The 19,560-nt window shown below is 44.0% G+C and overlaps 2 protein-coding genes across 2 annotated transcripts; one reads left to right on the forward strand and one right to left on the reverse strand.

Moving 5' to 3' along the window:
- The first annotated feature begins 471 nt into the window (after positions 1–471).
- Positions 472–4,016, forward strand: LOC127754842 (uncharacterized protein At4g06598-like). The gene is made up of 5 exons (XM_052280437.1): positions 472–639; positions 1,053–1,748; positions 2,283–2,358; positions 2,450–2,576; positions 3,303–4,016. The coding sequence occupies exons 2-5, from the start codon at positions 1,072–1,074 to the stop codon at positions 3,506–3,508; spliced, it is 1,086 nt and encodes a 361-aa protein (XP_052136397.1). The 5' UTR covers positions 472–639; positions 1,053–1,071; the 3' UTR covers positions 3,509–4,016.
- Positions 4,017–4,200: 184 nt separating this feature from the next.
- Positions 4,201–6,244, reverse strand: LOC127754843 (uncharacterized). The gene is made up of 3 exons (XM_052280438.1): positions 6,067–6,244; positions 5,094–5,170; positions 4,201–4,584 (listed from the first exon to the last, which is right to left on the reverse strand). Exons 1-3 carry the CDS (start codon positions 6,192–6,194, stop codon positions 4,442–4,444), a joined length of 348 nt encoding a protein of 115 aa, XP_052136398.1. The 5' UTR covers positions 6,195–6,244; the 3' UTR covers positions 4,201–4,441.
- Positions 6,245–19,560: the final 13,316 nt, after the last annotated feature.

The raw sequence follows: 19,560 nt of genomic DNA on the forward strand, positions 1-19,560 counted from the left end.
TAATACATACGAGATAACCGAAATAGATGAGACAATATTAATTATAATAGTACTTTCTATTACTTACTAAACTCACAACACCTAAATTATAGTAATATTTTAAATATTCCTTACGGCCGAAAATAAGAAGTTATTTTTTTTGGCGCGAATTGCCAACGTAAACATATCAACGGATAACCCGAATTTCTCCTCATGTACACTACAGTAGTACGCTTAGCATTTCACGAGTCACTAGTGTCCCAGTGTTGGGCTGTTGGCCACCCCCACCCAAATATCATCGCATTGAAAAATAAAATAAAATAAAAAAAATCCTGATCACCCTCACGTGCCGTCGGATCATCAGATCCAACGGCCACGCTTCGCCCAAAAATTCGCCGCCCCGAAAAATCTCTCCTCCTAAAATTAATTTAAATCCAAGTAATTTTTATTTAAGGACACTATTTATTTCGATTTCTCCCTTCTCTCCACGATTTCTCCATTCTTCTTCTCCTCCTCTCCACTACTCTATCCTCTTCTTCTTCTTCGTAGCCTTCGAGCTCGAGCTCCTCCATAGATTAGCTTGGCTACCACCGGAGAAGAGTCCGGGGAGTCGGAAACTCGTAGCTGGGGTTCGTTGCGGCGGTCGGGGCGGCCGAATTGGTGGGTATCTCGTGGGGGGTTTTTGGTGTTTGTCGCTGCAATTCTTGGCGTTGGCTGGGGTTCTGTGGTTCTTGATCCGTGCTCGGTTTGCGCTGTTTTCGTTGTGATTCGGGGTTTGGGAGCCGCGTTTCTGAGGTTAATTTGGGTGTTGCTGCTTGTGCTTTGGTGGATCTTGACTGTGTCCGTGTGCTGCTTCACCTTGATTTTTCCGCTCGGGGGGTGGATCGAATCTTTGGCTCGAATTCGGGGGTTTGCTTTGAGCGAACTGGTCGCTGAGATCTGGGGGGTGGGTTGGGGGAGTAGCCTGCTTCGATTCGATGCGAGTTCGTGGTTGCTCGGTGCTTGAATTCGCTCAAATCTCGAGTTGATGTTGGGTTTAGAGTCTTATGGAGGAGAGGTGTTTGTTGTTTCAGATTGGTTGGGTCGGAGCGGATGATGATGGCGAACGCGAAGCTGCCCAAGCAGGCGCTGCTGCCGCCGCGCAGCCCGTTCCCGACGGCGGCGGGGCCGTACGCCGGCGACCACGGCCCGATCGCGCGGCCGCAGGGCGCGCCGCACCACAGGCACGGGCACGGCCACGGGCACCACCAGCGCACGTCGTCGGAGAGCTTCATCGAGGAGCAGCCGTCGTGGCTCGACGACCTGCTCAACGAGCCCGAGACGCCGGTGCGGCAGCACGGCCGGGCCGGCCACCGCCGGTCGTCGAGTGACTCGTTTGCGATGTTCGACGGAGGCGCCGCCGCCGGCGCTTACGCCAATGGCTTTGAAGGGATGGGAGGAGGAGGAGGAGGAGGGCAGGCCGCGCCGTGGGGTGGTGTGCAGGAGTACTATGCGAAGCCAAGCTCGTTTGGTAGGCACCAGGGCCGGCCATGGGAGCAGGGCATGAACAATTTGGTGAATTACAGGCAAAGCGGCGGTCCACCGATGCCGGCGAAGGAGAAGGTTGGTGGGCACCATGGGTCGCCGAGCGTGTTGAGGGATCATGATCATGGTATGGACAGGAGATCCTCGGACGAATCGGGGCATGATCAGAAGGTTGGGCCTGAGAGGAAGGAGGGCGTGCCGCCGAAGCATGCACAATCCGAGGCGGACACCAAGCGCGCTAAACAGTGAGTTCAAATCCTGTCGCATTCACATTATCGCTTTCAAAAGTGTGTTCATATTGTAGGATATCACATGTGAAATTTGATGATGATAATCTGAAGAGATCAAATAATGTTTGCTTTAACACATACAAGAAGGATCAGGCCTTCACTTAGAATATGCAATCTGAATATGCTTTTGGAGGCTTTGTTGTGGAGTTCATCTATCAACCAGTAAGCCTTGAGAATGCAGTATGCGTCACATGAAAGTGAACAGTGCATTTGGTGGATGTCAATTATTTTGTATAGTGGCACTTGTGCGCAGTTTGTGCGTATGATTCATGGGACAGGATGGCACGAACAATGCATTCATTTCTGTGTATGCATGTGCATAGACTGTGGATTGTATTTTGGATATGGTCAAACCTTCAACGTAAATCTTAGACAGCCCATCAAAGTCTCCAAACTTACAACATACGTAATTAAATGTTTCCTCATATGGCGTGATTAAATACTTCTCATGCTATATGTTTTGAAGATTTTTCCCCATGTTTGTTGCAGGCAATATGCTCAAAGGTCCCGCGTTCGGAAGCTTCAATATATTGCAGAGCTTGAGAGAAAAGTTCAGGCATTACAGGTGAGGTTGCTACAACCTTTTTTTCCCCTGCTATCTCTTCAACACTCCAATTCTATATTTGACACTGATTTTTTTTTTTTGAACAATACAGTCAGAAGGGATAGATGTGTCTGCTGAAATGGAGTTTCTTAGCCAACAGAATATTATGCTTGACTTGGAAAACAAAGCCTTAAAGCAAAGGCTGGAAAGTCTAGCTCAAGAGCAACTAATTAAACGCTGTAAGTATGCTCCATTTTGATTTGGTGTACCTACTTTGTTGTTCTTGTCTGCACTTAAGTGCTAGTAAAAATCATTTTAGCATGTGTCAAAGTTTCGCAGTTAGGAAGAAATGAAATTTAATTCTCAAGTTTTAAGATGTACTAATCATGACAAAAATACCTATAGTTGAGCTTTTAGCCAAACTATTTGTAGAATGTTTTTTTGGTCTATACATGGAGTATAAACTCAGTTGACAAACCATTTAACCAAAGATTTCAAATATAGAAGCCAAACAGCCTACTACTTAGCTCCTTTAGTAAGAATGATGCTACCCTTGGCCAAGATGTGCAAAGGTCAAGTAATTCCATATCCACTTCTATAACTTAGGAACTTGGCAGAAACATACAGTATCTGACTTCTGACTGCTGGTACATGAGTATTTGAAGTCCTATAAATGTTTGGATAGTTGCATAATCGGTATGCCAGTGATTGTATTATATAAGGGCCTGAACATATTGTTAAAGCTTCTTTTCTTATCACAAGATAGAAACTAAGCCTCATATGTTCCTAAACTAGAAAAATTCTGCCCTAATGATGAACTATAGTATTATTTTAGCATCATCACTGCCTTTCAGTCCAACGGAATACTGTATATCAATTTATTTACTGATGCTAAAAATAAACCAAAAGTTATGCTGACAACAAATTATTAAGTGCTCTAAAGATTTTTTCCTCTGATTTTTCAGTTCAACAGGAGATGTTTGAGCGGGAAATTGGTCGTCTCAGATCATTGTACCAGCAGCAGCAGCAGCAACAGAAGCAGCCGCAACCTACTACTACCCTCAGTCGAAGTAACAGCAGAGACCTGGATTCACAGTTTGCTAATCTGTCTCTGAAACACAAAGACCCCAACTCTGGGCCTCTTCGTACTCAGTCCTCGTCAATCTTGTGAGTTCCACACAAAGTTGCCACAACTCCTAGATAACTCTTTGTGGCTGTCATCTGCATCAAGAAAGGAGCAGGCGCACCTGGAATCGTGTACCCCCATCTATGGTGAATAATAACACTGGAAAGGCTAATAACTGTGGATCTGATCTTTATTCTTTTGGAATATGCACCTGGCGGTCATCCTCAGCTCACTTCCATTGTTGATGCTCGACCAGTCGGAGGTGTTTAGGGTTTTTCTTTGTAGTTTGATGCTTTTATTATCGCATCGTTGTACCATTTTCGGAATGCTAGGGTTCTAATTTGTTACCGTCCTGTTCCCTGTGATCATGCATTATGTTAGCGATATTTGGATTAGTCTTGCCTTTATCAATGGAATGTGGAGCACTAGTCAGCATCTGGTACCTACAGATGCTTTGAAATTGTGCCACATCCTTGAGAAACCGTATGTGTTGTAACATTGTTATTCAATAAGCTAGTGCAAATGAAGTATTAGCGTTGTTCAGTGTTCCAAACCATGATGTGAGAATGTTTGCAATTTCCTTGTGAAATCCTGTCAACTGCTGTGTCATTTTATCATTAGGTGCAATGCCTGTTTGAGGATAATTCACAGCAGAACATAACGAAAGCAAAGTTCTCTTAATTCTCTATGTTCCTACCTGAAACATGAATGGATGATAATGCATTTTGGAACAAGTATTTAAGCAACAACCACGGAAACATTTTACTGTTCACATTGTCAGGCTAGTTTTAGTACATAGACTGATTTTCCAAACATTGAAAAGCAGAGCACTGACTTTCCACAACTCAGTCAAAGCAGATTTCTAGTAAAATCGCCTTATAGCCAAGAATCACACCTAATCAACGTTCCAATAATGAACTGGTTACACAAAGTTCTGATGGAAAACAATGGAGCAGAGGGCATACGGAAATTTCATTTCTACTTTGAATCTATGTCCATTTGCTGAGCAGGTACCTTTGATCTAAAATCTACCACTGCATTGTCAAAAGTCCCTCTAACATGTTGGCACATGACTATCAAGTCCTGTAAACCATCCTTGAATACATCAATGGCTGGATCCCCTGCCAACATAAAAACGCGTCAGAAGAGAACGCACACTTTCTTCAGGGACAAAAGCAGTGAAACCATAAAATATCAAGAAGGCAATGAGATCAAGTCGACCATAATGGTACAAGTATTTCTTTGAGATACATCTATTTGAATTTAACTTTTGGTTCAAACATGAATATCGATGTTAGAAGTTACTAACCATTTTGGTAGTCGAATTATCTTTCAACAGAAACATGCCCATAACATTCTATTTAGATGTAAGACCTATCTATACCACAAGTGGGAAAAAATATACAAGATAATGGGACTATTTACCATTTTGAAAATATATGTTAGGTGACAATCTAAACAATATTAAATGCCAAAAGACAAACTTTGAGAGGAAACATAATTTAATTAGTTGATTAAGTTGCACAAATTAATCTAATATGCATTCAAGATAAAAAAAGGTCTGAAACCAACAACTTCAGTCCATCTTACAGTATTAAAAACATCAGGATAATATAACATTTTAAATTACCTGTAGTCTGAACTCTTATGTTGACTTTGTTGTCAGCAGGGCGAGGGATGCTATATCCACAAAACGCTACCCTTGGGCTGCAATGGCAGAAAGAGAACCGGAAGGAGAAAAAAATAAGAATCTTCATGTTCATTAATACTTTTCTACACATCAAAAGCACAAGAGAGACCTTCCACAATCTTTTGAACTCAACGCAACCAACTGGTCCAAGTGAAACAATATGGCTTTTTGATTGCTAAAACACATCTCAAAACTTCACTTGAAAGTTGTACAAGAATGAGTATCGTAAAAAAATAAATAAATTTGCACTGGTCCAATTGACATGTTCATGTGATTTCTGGTTTTCTAATCTCAGGGTACTTAAGTCCACACATATAATCTGAAGGGCATGGATATGATGATAATGGAGATACAAATACATAAAAAATGACGAGATGCAAGCTGCAAAAGCAAGATAGACATGGTGACACTGACACTAATATCAACAGGTCAAGATGGTTGTTTGCAACATTACCCCACAAATGTTTCCCCCTATCTTTGTAATTTTACTTAGTTAACAAAAAAAAAAAAGCAGGCTTCACCATTTTAAACACTCACAATGCCCTCATTCTCCAAAAACCCAAAACAAAATCTTGCCCACTTAATTTCATCAGAATTCCTATCGAGAACTGGAGATTCAACTGCTACAGCCAATCGGTTTACTCACTAAAATAGAATCGATCTAATTGCCTAACAAATCCACATCTCTCCTCTCTTCCACTGTAAACCCCAAGATTGATAGAAGCTAGAACCAAGTTTTTGCCTCCTCTCCTAGGGCTCTAACCACAGTTTCATCTACCGCACAAATTCAAAATGTTGGATTCAAATTGTTGGCCGGAAATACGATCGAATTTCACGGAAACCAACAAAGGGGACACAGGAAAAAAAAGTAAAAAACAAAGGGGACAAGAAACAAAGAGTACACAAAACTCACTCCTGGTTGAGGACGAATCTGGCGGGGTTGGCGAGGGTGTGTTCCTCCTCCGCGATGGAGAACGTCGACGCGCTCGAGTCCTCCACTGTCCCGTGCTCCATCGCCGCCTCCTCGAACGGTCGAACCATATATCTATATCTCTTCTCTATCTCTATCCCTATCTTTTCTCTAATATTATACAAATTTAAGGTGGTTTTATCGAGATTTTAGTAGGTCACCCATATTTGAATAGGTTTTAATTTAATGTTTCCATACGAGCGAATTAATTGGGCCGCCTTAAAAAGAAAACGTGTCCGATTCCCGTAAAAGATAAAAAACCGTCCGTAAAAAAAAATAATAAAAAGAGCGAAAAAGTCCCCCAGAAGAGAAGTCCGATTCCCCAGAGCGGCCAAAAAAAGTCGTTCCTTAAAAAAAAACAAAAAAAAGATTTGTTTTGTATGCAACAATAAAAAAGGCAGTCAAGCGGTCCGTGAAAAAAATTCCATCCAAAATAATAAAAAGGCAAAAAAAAACAAAAAAATGCCTTCAAAAGAGAACAAAACGTTTCCGTCGTAATCTTTACCTATTATAAAAATTGAAGATAATTTTATACTCATCGAATTTTCGTCTGTAGTCCCTTCATTCTAACAAGCCGTCTTGTTCCGATTCATATCTGTTTTAGCATTTTGACCATATTCACGTTTCCTTTTATTTTTCTCTGCACATCCAATACGTTTTTCACATATGGGCCTAAAATTGTAAAAGGGCCCAACATCTATCACAATCTGTCTTTCTATTTTGAAGATATTGCCCATCTTCTAAGCATACGTTACATACTATTTATTCCAGTTTTGTTTGTGTTATTTCAATAATTTTGTACACATCCAAATAGAAACATACTAATTTTTGTATAGGTGGCTTGCATGCATGTCCGTTTATTTTGTGAAGGATTCATCTACGCATGATTCTTTTTAACGTAATTTTTTGAACATATGATTTCGTTCGGCCATTTAGTATTAAGTGATTTATTATTAAAACTGAAGTTGTTTCCGCTGATAGTTTTGGTACGTTGTCCGTATTTAAGTTGGTTTTAAAATTCGTTCGCTTTTAAAAATACAAGGGTTTCGAATTTGATATCATCTCAAAATAAAAATTCCATATACTTTTTAGACAAAAAAATATATCTAACAATAATACGATAAAAATAGTCTTCACCCGTTGCAACGCACGGGCATTTTTTCTAGTTAATCTAATTTTTTAAAAACAAAATATGTATTACTACAAAATACTCTACGATTGTGTGTGCCATACTTTAAATTCAGCATAAACCTAGAACCGAGAGTTGTGCCAAATAGAACTAAGGCACGTATTATTGCAATCAACTCTATGATTGTGTGTTTCTCTGTGTGTGTGTATGGTCGAACGCCCACGTGTGTGTCGGTGATTGGAGAAGGAACATCTTGACCTAAAGCTACTATGCCGGGCTCTGTGGTGTACAATCCCCGATGAGGAAAGGCCAGGAGGTGTAGGCCATGCAACATGAGGAAGGTGTAGTGCTTGACGTGCCTCGCGTGCATCTCCTGGACGACCATAGTGATAGCGGTGTACATGGCTTCCACGTTCCGAGCATTGACGTATATCGAGCTGCTTAGCGATGATAAGACAACATGATGGAGTTGTGCTGCACTAGCTAGAAGGGAATCAGGTTTTTTGACAGCTTCTAGCTAGGTACAAGATTTTTGGATGACTATTAGTGCTACTGTGAGAAGATGTAGACACATCTGCTGGTGGTAAATAATTGGAGGATTGAATTATGCCATATGAGGGAAGCCAGAAGTGATTTTAGACTAAATATTTTGCTAAACAAAAGTCAAATGATTTTTGGACTTGATTTTTATCAATTTTGCTCACGGCATAATAAACCCTATGATTTTGTGTGTGTGTGTGTGTGAGTATGCGTGTGTGGTCACGTGCTAGCGTGTGTGTTGGCAGCCGAAACAAGAGCACCTTGACATCCAGTGACAATGTCAGGCTCCACGACATGGAATTCCTGACGAGGGAATGCTAGGAGGATAGATCGACGGTAAACTACCTTGCCCATATGATGATGCCATGTAGCGTGAGGAAGGTGTAGCGCTTGGCGTGCCTTGCGTGCTTCTCCTAGACGTCCATAGTGATAGCAGTGCACATGGCCTCCGCCATAGCCTCCACGTTCTAAGGATTGATGTGTATTGTGATGCTTAGTGATGACAAGCACCCGACAAACTCTCACAACATGATGTTGATGTGCCTCACTAGCTAGAAGGGGATTGGTTTTTGTGAGAGCTTCTGGCTAGAAGATTTTTGGGTGGCCACATGCCTACTAGTGTTTGGCTTGTACTATGAGAACATGTAGACACATTTGCTTGTACTAAATATTTGAGGGGAATAAGAAGTGGTTTTAGATTCAAGATTTTGCTAAAACAAAATCAAATGATTTTTGGAATTGATTTTTATCGATTTTGCTCACTGCACAAAAAACTATGATTGTGTGTGTGTGTGTGCGTGCGTGTGTTGGAGTGTATGTGGACGCGTGCCCGCATGTGTATCGGCGACCGGAGCAGGAGCACCTTGACATCCAGTGACAATGTCGGGCTCTGCGGCATGGATGTCCTAACAAGGGAAGGCCAGGAGGACCGATCGACAGTGAATGACCTTACCCATATGATGATGCCATTCAGCGTGAGGAAGGTGCAATGCTTGACTGCCCTCCCATGCTTCTCCTGAATGTTCATAATGATAGCAGTGTACATGGACACCGCCATGGCCTCCATGTTCCAAGCATTGATGTGTATCGTGCCACATAGCGATGACAACCACACGGTGAAATGTGCCACACTAGCTAGAACGGGATTGATTTTTGTGAGAGATTCTAGCAAGAAGATTTTTCGATGGTTGTGAATGAACTCACCTATATGATGATGCCATTCAACGTGAGGAAGGTGTTGTGCTTGATGGCCCTGTGCTTCTCCGGGACGTCCAGTGATAGCGGTGTTCATGGAGAGATCGATAAAGGAGTTCATGGAGAACCCTAGCTCTAGCCATGCACCACAAAACACTCTCCCCTCGCCAATGCTTTCAAAATAACATTGACATTAGGCATAGCGTTGTTGAAAATGTGATCGTTCCGATGCTTCCAAATAAATATATAAAAAAAGATTAATAACACATGCAAATGCGAAAAGCAAGAGTGAAAATTTTCCTCCTCTGCATCAGGATGGTGTGGTCTCTTTGGTTCCTTCATATCACATGGACCCACTATACGAACCCTAAGATATTTCTTCATTTAGCATTGTGTTTACTCAAGAGAAAAGCTTTGTTCCTACATGGGAGTCCTTTAGCTGATCTCCCTAGAGTTGGGAAACAAAAGTGGAAGCACAAATTTGGCCGCTCATCAAAACAACCAACCACTGCCCATGCTCGATAAGGAACAGAAGAGTGATGTTTACGAACAATGATTTTTTGCCTTGGTTTTTATCGATTTTGCTCACTGCACAGTAAATTCTATGATTTTGTGTGTGTATGTGTGTGTCTGTGTGGTCACATGCCCGCGTGTCTATTGATAATCCGAACAAAAGCACGCTGACATCCAGTGAGAATGTCAGGCTTCGCGGGATAGAATTCCTAACAAGAGAAGGGCAGGAGGGTAGATTAGCAATGAACAACCTCGCCATATGATGATGCCATACGGCGTGGGAAAGGTGTAGCGCTTGACTGCCCCGTGCTTCTCCTGGACGTCCAGTGATAGTGGTGTTCATGGAGAGACCGACAAAGGAGTTCATGGAGAGCCCTAGCTCTAGCCATGCACCACAAAACACTCTCCCCCGCCAATGCTTTCAAAACAAAATTGACATTATGCATGGCGTTGTTGAAAATGCGACCGTTCCAATGCTTCCAAATAAATATCAAAAAAAGAAGACTAATAACACATGCAAATGTGGAAAGCAAGAGTGAAAAGCTTCCTCCTCCACATCAGGATGATGCAGTCTCTTTGGTTCCTTCATATCACAAGGACCCACTATACGAACCCCAAGATCTTTCTTCATTTAACACCGTGTTTACTCAAGATAAAAGTTGTTTAATCAATAGAAAATATCTGTTCCTACATGGGGGTCCTTTAGTTGATCTCTCTAGAGTTGGGAAACAAAAGTGGAAGCACAAATTTGGCCGCTCATCAAAACAACCAACCGCTGCCCGTGCTTGATAAGGACGGAAGAGTGATGTTTACAAACAATGATTTGTTCCCTTGATTTTTATTGATTTTGCTCACCGCACAGTAAATTCTATGATTGTGTGTGTGTGTGTGTGTGTGTGTGTGTGTGGAGTGTTTGTGGTCACGCGCCCGCGTGTCTATTGATAATCAGAACAGAAGAACGTTGACATCCAGTGAGAATGTTAGGCTTCACGGCATGGAATTCCTAACAAGAGAAGGGCAGGAGGATAGATTAGCGGTGAAAACCTCGCCCATATGATGATGCCATGCAGCATGGGAAGGTGTAGCGCTTGACTGCCCCGTGCTTCTCCTGGACGCCCAGTGATAGTGGTGTTCATGGAGAGACCGACAAAGGAGTTCATGGAGAGCCCTAGCTCTAGCCATGCACCACAAAACACTCTCCCCCGCCAATGGTTTCAAAACAACATTGACATTATGCATGACATTGTTGGTAATACAATCGTTTCGATGCTTCCAAATAAATATGAAAAAAGAAGATTAATAACACATGCAGATGCGAAAAGCAAGAGTGAAAAGCTTCCTCTTCCGCATCAGCATGGTGCGGTCTCTTTCGTTCCTTCATATCACATGGACCCACTATTCGAACCCCAAGATCTTTCTTCATATAGCACCGTGTTTACTCAAGAGAAAAGCTCTGTCCCTACATGGTTGGATCCTTTGGATGATCTCTCTAGAGTTGGGAAACAAAAGTGGAAGCACAAATTTGGCCGCTCATCAAAACAACCAGCCACTGCCCGTGCTCGATAAGGAACAAAAGAGTGATGTTTACAAACAATGATTTTTGGCCTTCATGTTTATCGATTTTGCTCACTGCACAGTAAATTCTATAATTTTGTGTGTGTGTGTGTGTGTGTGTGTGTGTTTAGAGTGTTTGTAGTCACACACCCGTGTGCCTATTGATAACCGGAACAAGAGCACGCTGACATCCGATGAGAATGTCTGGCTTCGCAGCATGGAATTCCTAACAAGAGAAGGGCATGGGGATATATTAGCGGTGAACGACATCGCCCATATGAAGATGCCATGCATCGTGGGAAAGGTGAAGTGTTTGACGTGCCTTTCGTGTGACTCTTGGACGTCCATATTGATAGTGGTGTACATGGCCTCCACCATGGCCTCCACGATCCAAGGATTGATGTCTATCGTGATGCTTGGCGATGACAACCACCCGACAAACTCGGATGACGGATGGAGCTGTGCCGCACTACGTAGAAGGGGATTGGTTTTTGTGAGAGCTTCTAGCTAGAAGATTTTTCTGTGGCTAATTATCTACTAGTGCTTGGCTTGTATTGTGAGAAGATTTAGACATTCTGCTGGTACTAAACAATTGGAGGGGTGAGTCATATGCCATATAAGGAAAATTAGAAGTTGTTTTGGATTACAGAATTCGCTAAAAGTTAAATGATTTTTGGACCTTTTTTCATGAAACACAAGAGCCTTGCGTTTCATTTCATTAAGAAGAGGGAAAATAAGCACAAAAGAGAAGTTCACAGAGGAACCATCTTGAAAAAAAAAACATCACAAAAAGCGATGTGTCACCAAAACACAAAACACACTCTCAGACAACAACTATCCAACAGGAGAGACCGACAAAGGAGTTCATGGATAGCCCTAGCTCTAGACATGGACTACAAAACACTCCCCTGCCACTGCTTACAAAATAACATTGACACTAGGAATGGCATTGTTGAAATGCAATTGTTCCGATGCTTTCAAATAAATATCGATAAAAGAAGATTAATAACACATGCAACTGCAAAAAGCAAGAGTGAAAAGTTTCCTCCTCCGCATCAGGATGGTGTGGTCTCTTGGTTCCTTCAAATCACATGGACCCACTATGCGAACCCCAAGACCCGACTTCATTTAGCACTATGTTTACTCAAGAGAAAAGTTATGTTCCTACTTGGTCTAGTCCTTTGGCTGATCTCTCTATAGGTGGGAAACAAAAGTGGAAGCACAAATTTTGCCGCTCATCAAAGCAACTAGGCATTGCCCGTGCTCAGTAAGGAACTGAAGAGTGATATTTACAGACAATGTCTTTTGGACTTGATTTTTATCGATTTTGCTCACCACACAATAAATATTAGGGTTAATTGGATCCATACAATTACAAATATGTCGGTTTAGAAAAATGCCACTACAATTCGTCTATTCATAGCCGAGCCATTAAAATTTTACAAAATTGGAACTGTGCCACCGCCGTCATGTTTTCTATCCATCTCTTCTTTTTTTCCTTTTTTTTCTTCTTTCTCCTGTCTTCTTCCCGCACTGATGAGCGGCGAGTGGCGGTGGGACTGGTGAGTGACAGGGTGTGAGGCGACAAGGGCAGACATAGTCAAAGGTGATGCAACAGTCCCGCTCCTTGGAACGCACGAGCATAGTGGTGACGAACTCGGTCTGCGGCTTGACGTCGAAGAGGGAGCCGAAGTAGATGAGCACAAGGAGATCCTCGATAGACAAATCGACACTAGAGGAGGAGGAGGATGCGACGGCGGATGGGGAACGGGCGGGACGGGAGGAGAGCTCCTCAACAAGTGCGATGGTGAGCAGGGCACGCATCCGCTTGAGCTCATCGATGAGCATGACGACGACGGGCTTGGATCAGGGCACCTCCTCCTGCTCCTTGCTTAGCTTCCTCCCGTCGGCGAGCGACTCCTCCATCTGGAGGATCTTATTGTGCTTCCTCCTCCTCTGCATCAGGATGGTGTGGTCTCTTGGTTCCTTCAAATCACATGGACCCACTATACGAACCCCAAGATTCGACTTCATTTAGCACTATGTTTACTCAAGAGAAAAGCTATGTTCCTACTTGGTCGGATCCTTTGGCTGATCTCTCTATAGGTAGGAAACAATAGTGGGAGCACAAATTTTGTCACTCATCAAAACAACCAGACATTGCCCGTGCTCGGTAAGGAACTGAAGAGTGATATTTACAGACAATGCCTTTTGAACTTGATTTTTATCGATTTTTCTCACCACACAATAAATACTAGGGTTAATTGGATCCATACAATTACAAATATGTCGGTTCAGAAAAATGCCACTACAATTCGTCTATTCGTAGCCGTGCTACTAAAATTTTACAAAATTCGAACCGTGCCACCACTGTCACATTTTCCATCCATCTCTTCTTTTTTCCCCTTTTTTCCTTTTTTCTCCTGTCTTCTTCCCGCAACGAGCGGCGAGTGGCAGCGGGACCGGTGAGTGACAGGGCGTGAGGCGACAAGGGAGGACATAGTCAAAGGTGATGCAGTAGTCCCACTCCTTGGCACGCACGAGCATGGTGGCGACGAACTCGGACTGCGGCTTGACGTCGAAGAGGGAGCCAAAGTAGATGAGCGCGAGGAGATCCTCGATAGACAAATCGACACTGGAGGAGGAGGACGTGACGACGGATGGGGAACGGGCGGGACGGGAGGAGAGCTCCTCAGCGAGTGTGGTGGCGAGCGGGGCACGCATCCGCTCGAGCTCGTCGATGAGCACAACGACGACGAGCTTGGATTAGGGCACCTCCTCCTGCTCCTTGTTCAGCTTCCGCCTGTCAGCGAGCGGCTCCTCCATTTCGATAATCTTGTTGTGCTTCTTCCGCAGCGCGTGGAGCCACTTCGAGACGACGCTAAGGGTTGGCCCATCAGTGGGCTCGGCCGCTGCTGCCATCGTCGCCACGGCGGTGGCCGAGGAGGAGGAGCCGGTGGGAGATGCGACCATGGGCTATGGTTTTGGGATTTGGGCTTGGAGATGGAGCAGTGATGGTAGGGAGGTAGCGAAATCGGGTGAGGCCATGGGGTCCACGTGGAGTTTGTGTGTGTGTGTGTGTGTGTGTGTGTTTTTGTGTGTGTGTGTGTGTGTGTGTGTGTGTGTTTTGGAGTGTTTATGGTCACGTGCATGCATGTGTGTCGTTGACTGAAACAGGAGCACCTTGACATCCAGTGAGAATGTTAGTCTTTGCAACATGTAATCCCTAACAAGAGAAGGCTAGGAGGATAGATCAGCGGTGAATGACATCGCCCATATGATGATGCCATGCAATGTGGCAAATGTGTAGTGCTTGACTTGCCATTCATGTGTCTCTTGGACATCCATATTGATACCGGTGTACATGGCCTCTGCCATGGCCTCCACGATACAAGGATTGATGTGTACCATGATGCTTGGCTATGACAAGCACCCAACAAACTTGGACGATGGATGGAGCTGTGCCGCACTACATAAAAGGGGATTGGTTTTTGTGAGAGCTTCTAGCTAGAAGATTTTTCGGTGGCTGACTACCTACTAGGGCTTGGCTTGTATTGTGAGAATATGTAGACATTCTGATGGTACTAAACAATGGGAAGGGTGAGTTATATGTCATACAAGGAAAATTAGAAGTGGTTTTGGATTACAGAATTCACTAAAAAGTCAAATTGATTTTTGGACTTCTTTTTTCATGAAAATGCAAAAAGCCATGTGCTTCATTTCTCATTAAGAATACTCAAAATATGTTGAAAAGAGAATTTCACAAAGGAACCCTCTTGAGAAAGAAAACATCACAACAAGCGATGCGTCACCAAAACACAAAACACACTTTCAGGCAACAAGTAACCAGTCAATAGGATAGACCGACATAGGAGTTCATGGAGAGCCCTAGCTCTAGCCATGGACCACAAAACACTCTCCCCTACCACTGCTTCCAAAACAACGTTGACACTAGGCATGACGTTGTTTAAAATATAGCCGTTCCAATGCTTCCAAGTAAATATTGTTAAAACAAGATTAATAACACACGCAACTGCGAAAAGCAAGAGTAAAAAGTTTCCTCCTCTGCATTAGGATGGTGCGGTCTCTTTGGTTCCTTCAAATCACATGGATCCACTATACAAACCCTAAGATCCGACTTCATTTAGCACTGTGTTTACTCAAGAGAAAAGCGTTGCTCCTACTTGGTCGGGTACTTTGGCTGACCTCTCTATAGTTGGGAAACAAAAGTGGAAGCACAAATTTGGCCGCTCATCAAAACAACCAGCCACTGCCCATGCTCGATAAGGAACCGAAGAGTGATATTTACAACAACGATTTTTGGACTTGTTTCTTTTTATCAATTTTGCACACTGCATTAAAAATTGTATGATTGATTGTTTGTGAGTTTGCGTGTTAGTTTCCGTTTGTGTGTGTGTGCGCGCGCGCGCGTGTGCATGTGTGTGTGTGTGGGGGGGGGGGGGTTCACGCACCGACGTGTGTGTCGGTAACCGGCACAAGAGCACCTTGACATGCAGTGACAATGTTAGGCTTTGCAGAGTAGAGTCCATGACGAGAAAAGGGTAGGAGGATAGATCAGCAGTGAATGACCTCGCCCATATGATGATGCCATGCCACTCAGGGAAGGTGTTGTGCTTGACATGCCTCTCTTGCGTCTCTTGGATGTCCATGTTGATGGCGGTGTACATGGCCTCCGCCATGGCCTCCACAATTCAAGGATTGATGTGTATGGTGACGCTTGGCGATGACAAGCACCCGACAAACTCGGACAACAAATGGAGCTATGCCGCACTATCTTGAAGGGGATTGGTTTTTCTGAGAGCTTTTAGATAGAAGGCTTTTTGGTGGCTAAATGCCTAGTAGTGCTTGGCTGATGTTCCATTGGATTTAAACAATTAGAGGGTTGAGTTATATGTCATACGAGGGAAACTTGAAGTGGTTTTGGATTAAGAATTTGCTAAAACAAAGTGAAATGATTTTTGGACTTCATTTTTTTCAATTTTGCTCACTGTATTATATATGATTTTGTGTATCCGAGTTTGTGTGCGTGCGTGCATGCGTGTGTGCGCGCACACATGTGTCAGCAACCGGAGCAGGAGCACCTTGACATCTAGTGACAATGTCGGGCCTAGCGGCATGGAATCCCTGATGAGGGAAGGCCACGAGGACAGATAAGTAGTGAACGACCTCGCCCGTGTGATAGTTCCATTCAGCGTGTGGAAGATGTAGTGCTTGACGTGCCTTTTGTGCTTCTCCTGGACGTGCATAGTGATACATGGCGTGTGCCATGGCCTCCACGTTCCAAGCATTGACATGTATCCCACCGCTTAGCAATGACAAGAAGGTCTGGAGGACAGGTCAGTGGTAAATGGCCACGCCAGATGATGTTGATGTGTACCATGAGGAAATATGTTGTGCTTGATGTGCCTCACTTGCTTCTCCTTGATGTCCATGGTGATGGTGATGTACATGGCCTTTATGTTCCACAGGTTGAGCGTATCACGTCGCTTAGCAATGACAAGCACCCAATGAACATGAACTCATATGACACAATGGAGCTATGCCACACCAACTAGATTAGTTTGATTTCTAGTAGAGTATTTTTCGATGGCTAACTGCCTACTAGTGATTGGCTTGTAGTTGGAGTGGACGCATGTGCATTTGCTGATATTAAATAATTAGAGGGGTGAGCGATATGCGAAGCAAGTGTAATAAGTAGTGGTATTAAATAAATGATTTCGCTAAAACATAGTCAAATGATTTTGGACTAGATTTTTGTCAGTTTTGACACAACATTGTCAACTCTATGATTGGTAGGTGTGAGTAGACGTCCAATGGCATTTTTGGGCTACGTGACGATGACTCCTTGATGACGCATGGCCATGAGGACAGGTCAGTGATGAACGACCTTGTCTAGATGATGATGCTGTGTAGCTTAAGGAAGGTGTAGTGCTTGACATGCCTCGCCTGCTCCTCCTAGACATCCATGGCGATGCACGTGGATTTTGTGATGGTCTCAACATTCCATGGGTTATATATATAACTCATGGTGAGTTATATATATATATAACTCATGGTGAGTTATATATATATAACTCATGATGAACTCGGGCAACGCTTTAGAGTTGTGTAGTGGCTGATTGGTGGCGCCCAGCACGATGGAGCCCCTCTTCCCGGCACACCGTGTAGAAATAGGGTATGTAGTTGAGCCTGTTGCAGATGGCATGGATGACGCAACACACGACAAAAGCACAATATACCAACTTACTAGCCATGGTAGTTATTGCCCATGCAGCCATGGTGGGAGGTTAGGTGAGGCCGGGGAGGTTCCCTCATTGATAGGAATGGAGCAGAAAACCACGACGAAGAGGAACGGCAAGTGGGGGGAAGAAGCTGATGCAGGAGCATGTACACCCGTGGCGAATGAAGAGGGGAGCAGCCAGAGGTACTAATTGACTAACAATGGACGAACACAAGGTCACCATCGTCTAGATAGAGCAACTCGATGATGCCAACTTGAACTTCCAAGTGTGGCATCGAGAGAGTGGTATTGATGTCCCTAGAGGGTGACAAAGAGAGGTTAACGGAGGAGGCAAGGGAAGAGACTAGAGAGGATGAAGATGGGCTCACTGAGATGTGGGTACCACTATATATATTTTTATTTTTTTTTTCCCTAATTGCAATGCCACATGAGTGACATGTAGGCATCACATCATATGAAGACCAGGTAAACATGTCATGTAGGCACTACATAGGATGCAACCACAATCCACGCAGCTTGCGGAGGCAAAACAAACCATTTCAATAGTTGAGGGATCCTTCATATCTAGTTTAGAGGTCTGAGGGAAGCGAATGAGGCTCGGCCCATAGCTGAGGAAGGCAAAATAGACTTTTCCAAAATCAAGACCAACCTAGAGGGTCTTCAGCCCATTAGTCAACCAATCAACCAGCCAACCAGGCTACACTTCACGCATAAACCTAACAACACATCATGAGATTTCCGGAAGAGGATCACTCAGCCCTAACATTTCCTGGGTGTCACATCTCGCTCACCGTGACGTGCTACACAATGGCATAGCATCGACCGGTGGTGTGGGGTTAGCCATCTTCATCCAAAAAGCCTAATTCGCGAACACACATGCCCATTGCACGCATGAACACGTTCTGGACGCATAACAACAATCTCCAGGTTAGTGTTAGGGTATTGGGGGTGGGTTGGGGAGGGTGTGGTGCTAGGGAGGGGAAGTGGGGGATCGGGCTTAGAGGGATAGCGCAGGAGGCGATGGACAAGGGCATACGACGAGTATGGATAGTATGGGTACTAGATACCCACAAGGCCTCTTATCAGATTAGTGATAGAAGGTGAACCAGATCCATGTAATGTGAGATAAAGTAAAACTCGATTGCCATGTAGCCTTGTACCCTAAGATAGGATATACAATCCATGCCGAAGAATACTATGTATAGATTAGGAAACTGAAACCATGTCCGGCTAAATTTTCCCCCTTTGTAACCCTGTTCACCAAGGTATATAAAGCAGCTCTTTTAGGATGGGCCAATCGTTCGTGCGAACTCCTCCACGAACGTTCGCGCAACGGCCATTCTGGCATGAACCTATATAAACCTGTCGATGTTTGATGTCACGACTACGGTATTTGGACAGTATGGGGATCGTCGGTGCTAGGGTATACGCGAGACTGAGGTAAAAGAGATGGAGACATGGATTTTTATACAGGTTCGGGCCCCTAAGTTGTCAAGTAATAACCCTACATCCTGTTGGCCGAAGCCGGTATTACTCTTATTCACCATAATCACACCAGTACAATATGTGGGTAGCCTATCTAACTGTTGTCGACATGTCGGTCTGAAGGTCTGACTCATAGTCGACAACAGGGTGGTCTTCCTCCTCGAATCCGTGCCCGGCGAGATCAGAGATAGCGCTTTCGTATCTCCTAACTGTATCCGGAGACACCGTAGCGGAATAGCCATGCCTATCCCTGAAGTCGATATCCGGCGGCGTGTTTTGGCGTATGTAGGCTTCTATGTTGATTGTGTTGGGTGTTGATCCTCTGTGTATGTTGATTCTCCCGTTGGGCGCTGATCCCGTTGGGTGTTGATTGTCTCTTCATGGTGAGTGTGTGCCCCCTGTCTTCCTAGGGGGGGTTTGTATTTATACCTATAGGTGTCCCCTTGTCCAAGTAGAACTAGGGAAACCAATATGAATACAATCCGAGTAGTCCTTGTCGTTTCCATGTAGAACTCTGGTTGTCTTTCCTTATCCGGAACTCCCTCCATATCTGAAGTCAGTTTCTGTATAGGACATGGTATGTGGTGGGTCCTACCGAGATTTAGTCAACTACTATTAGGTATGTGGTATCCATAACCATGACAGTAGCCCCCGACTTCAATGCAAATGAACGAATTCATATTCTCAACCGCGTGGAGACATTGGAGTAACTGTTATCGAGCTCATGTGACCGTTCTCGGTGAGTTTAGAGATAACGTTG

This window comes from Oryza glaberrima, chromosome 11 (genome assembly GCF_000147395.1).
Source record: "Oryza glaberrima chromosome 11, OglaRS2, whole genome shotgun sequence".
In the NCBI taxonomy this organism is placed as follows: Eukaryota; Viridiplantae; Streptophyta; class Magnoliopsida; order Poales; family Poaceae; genus Oryza; species Oryza glaberrima.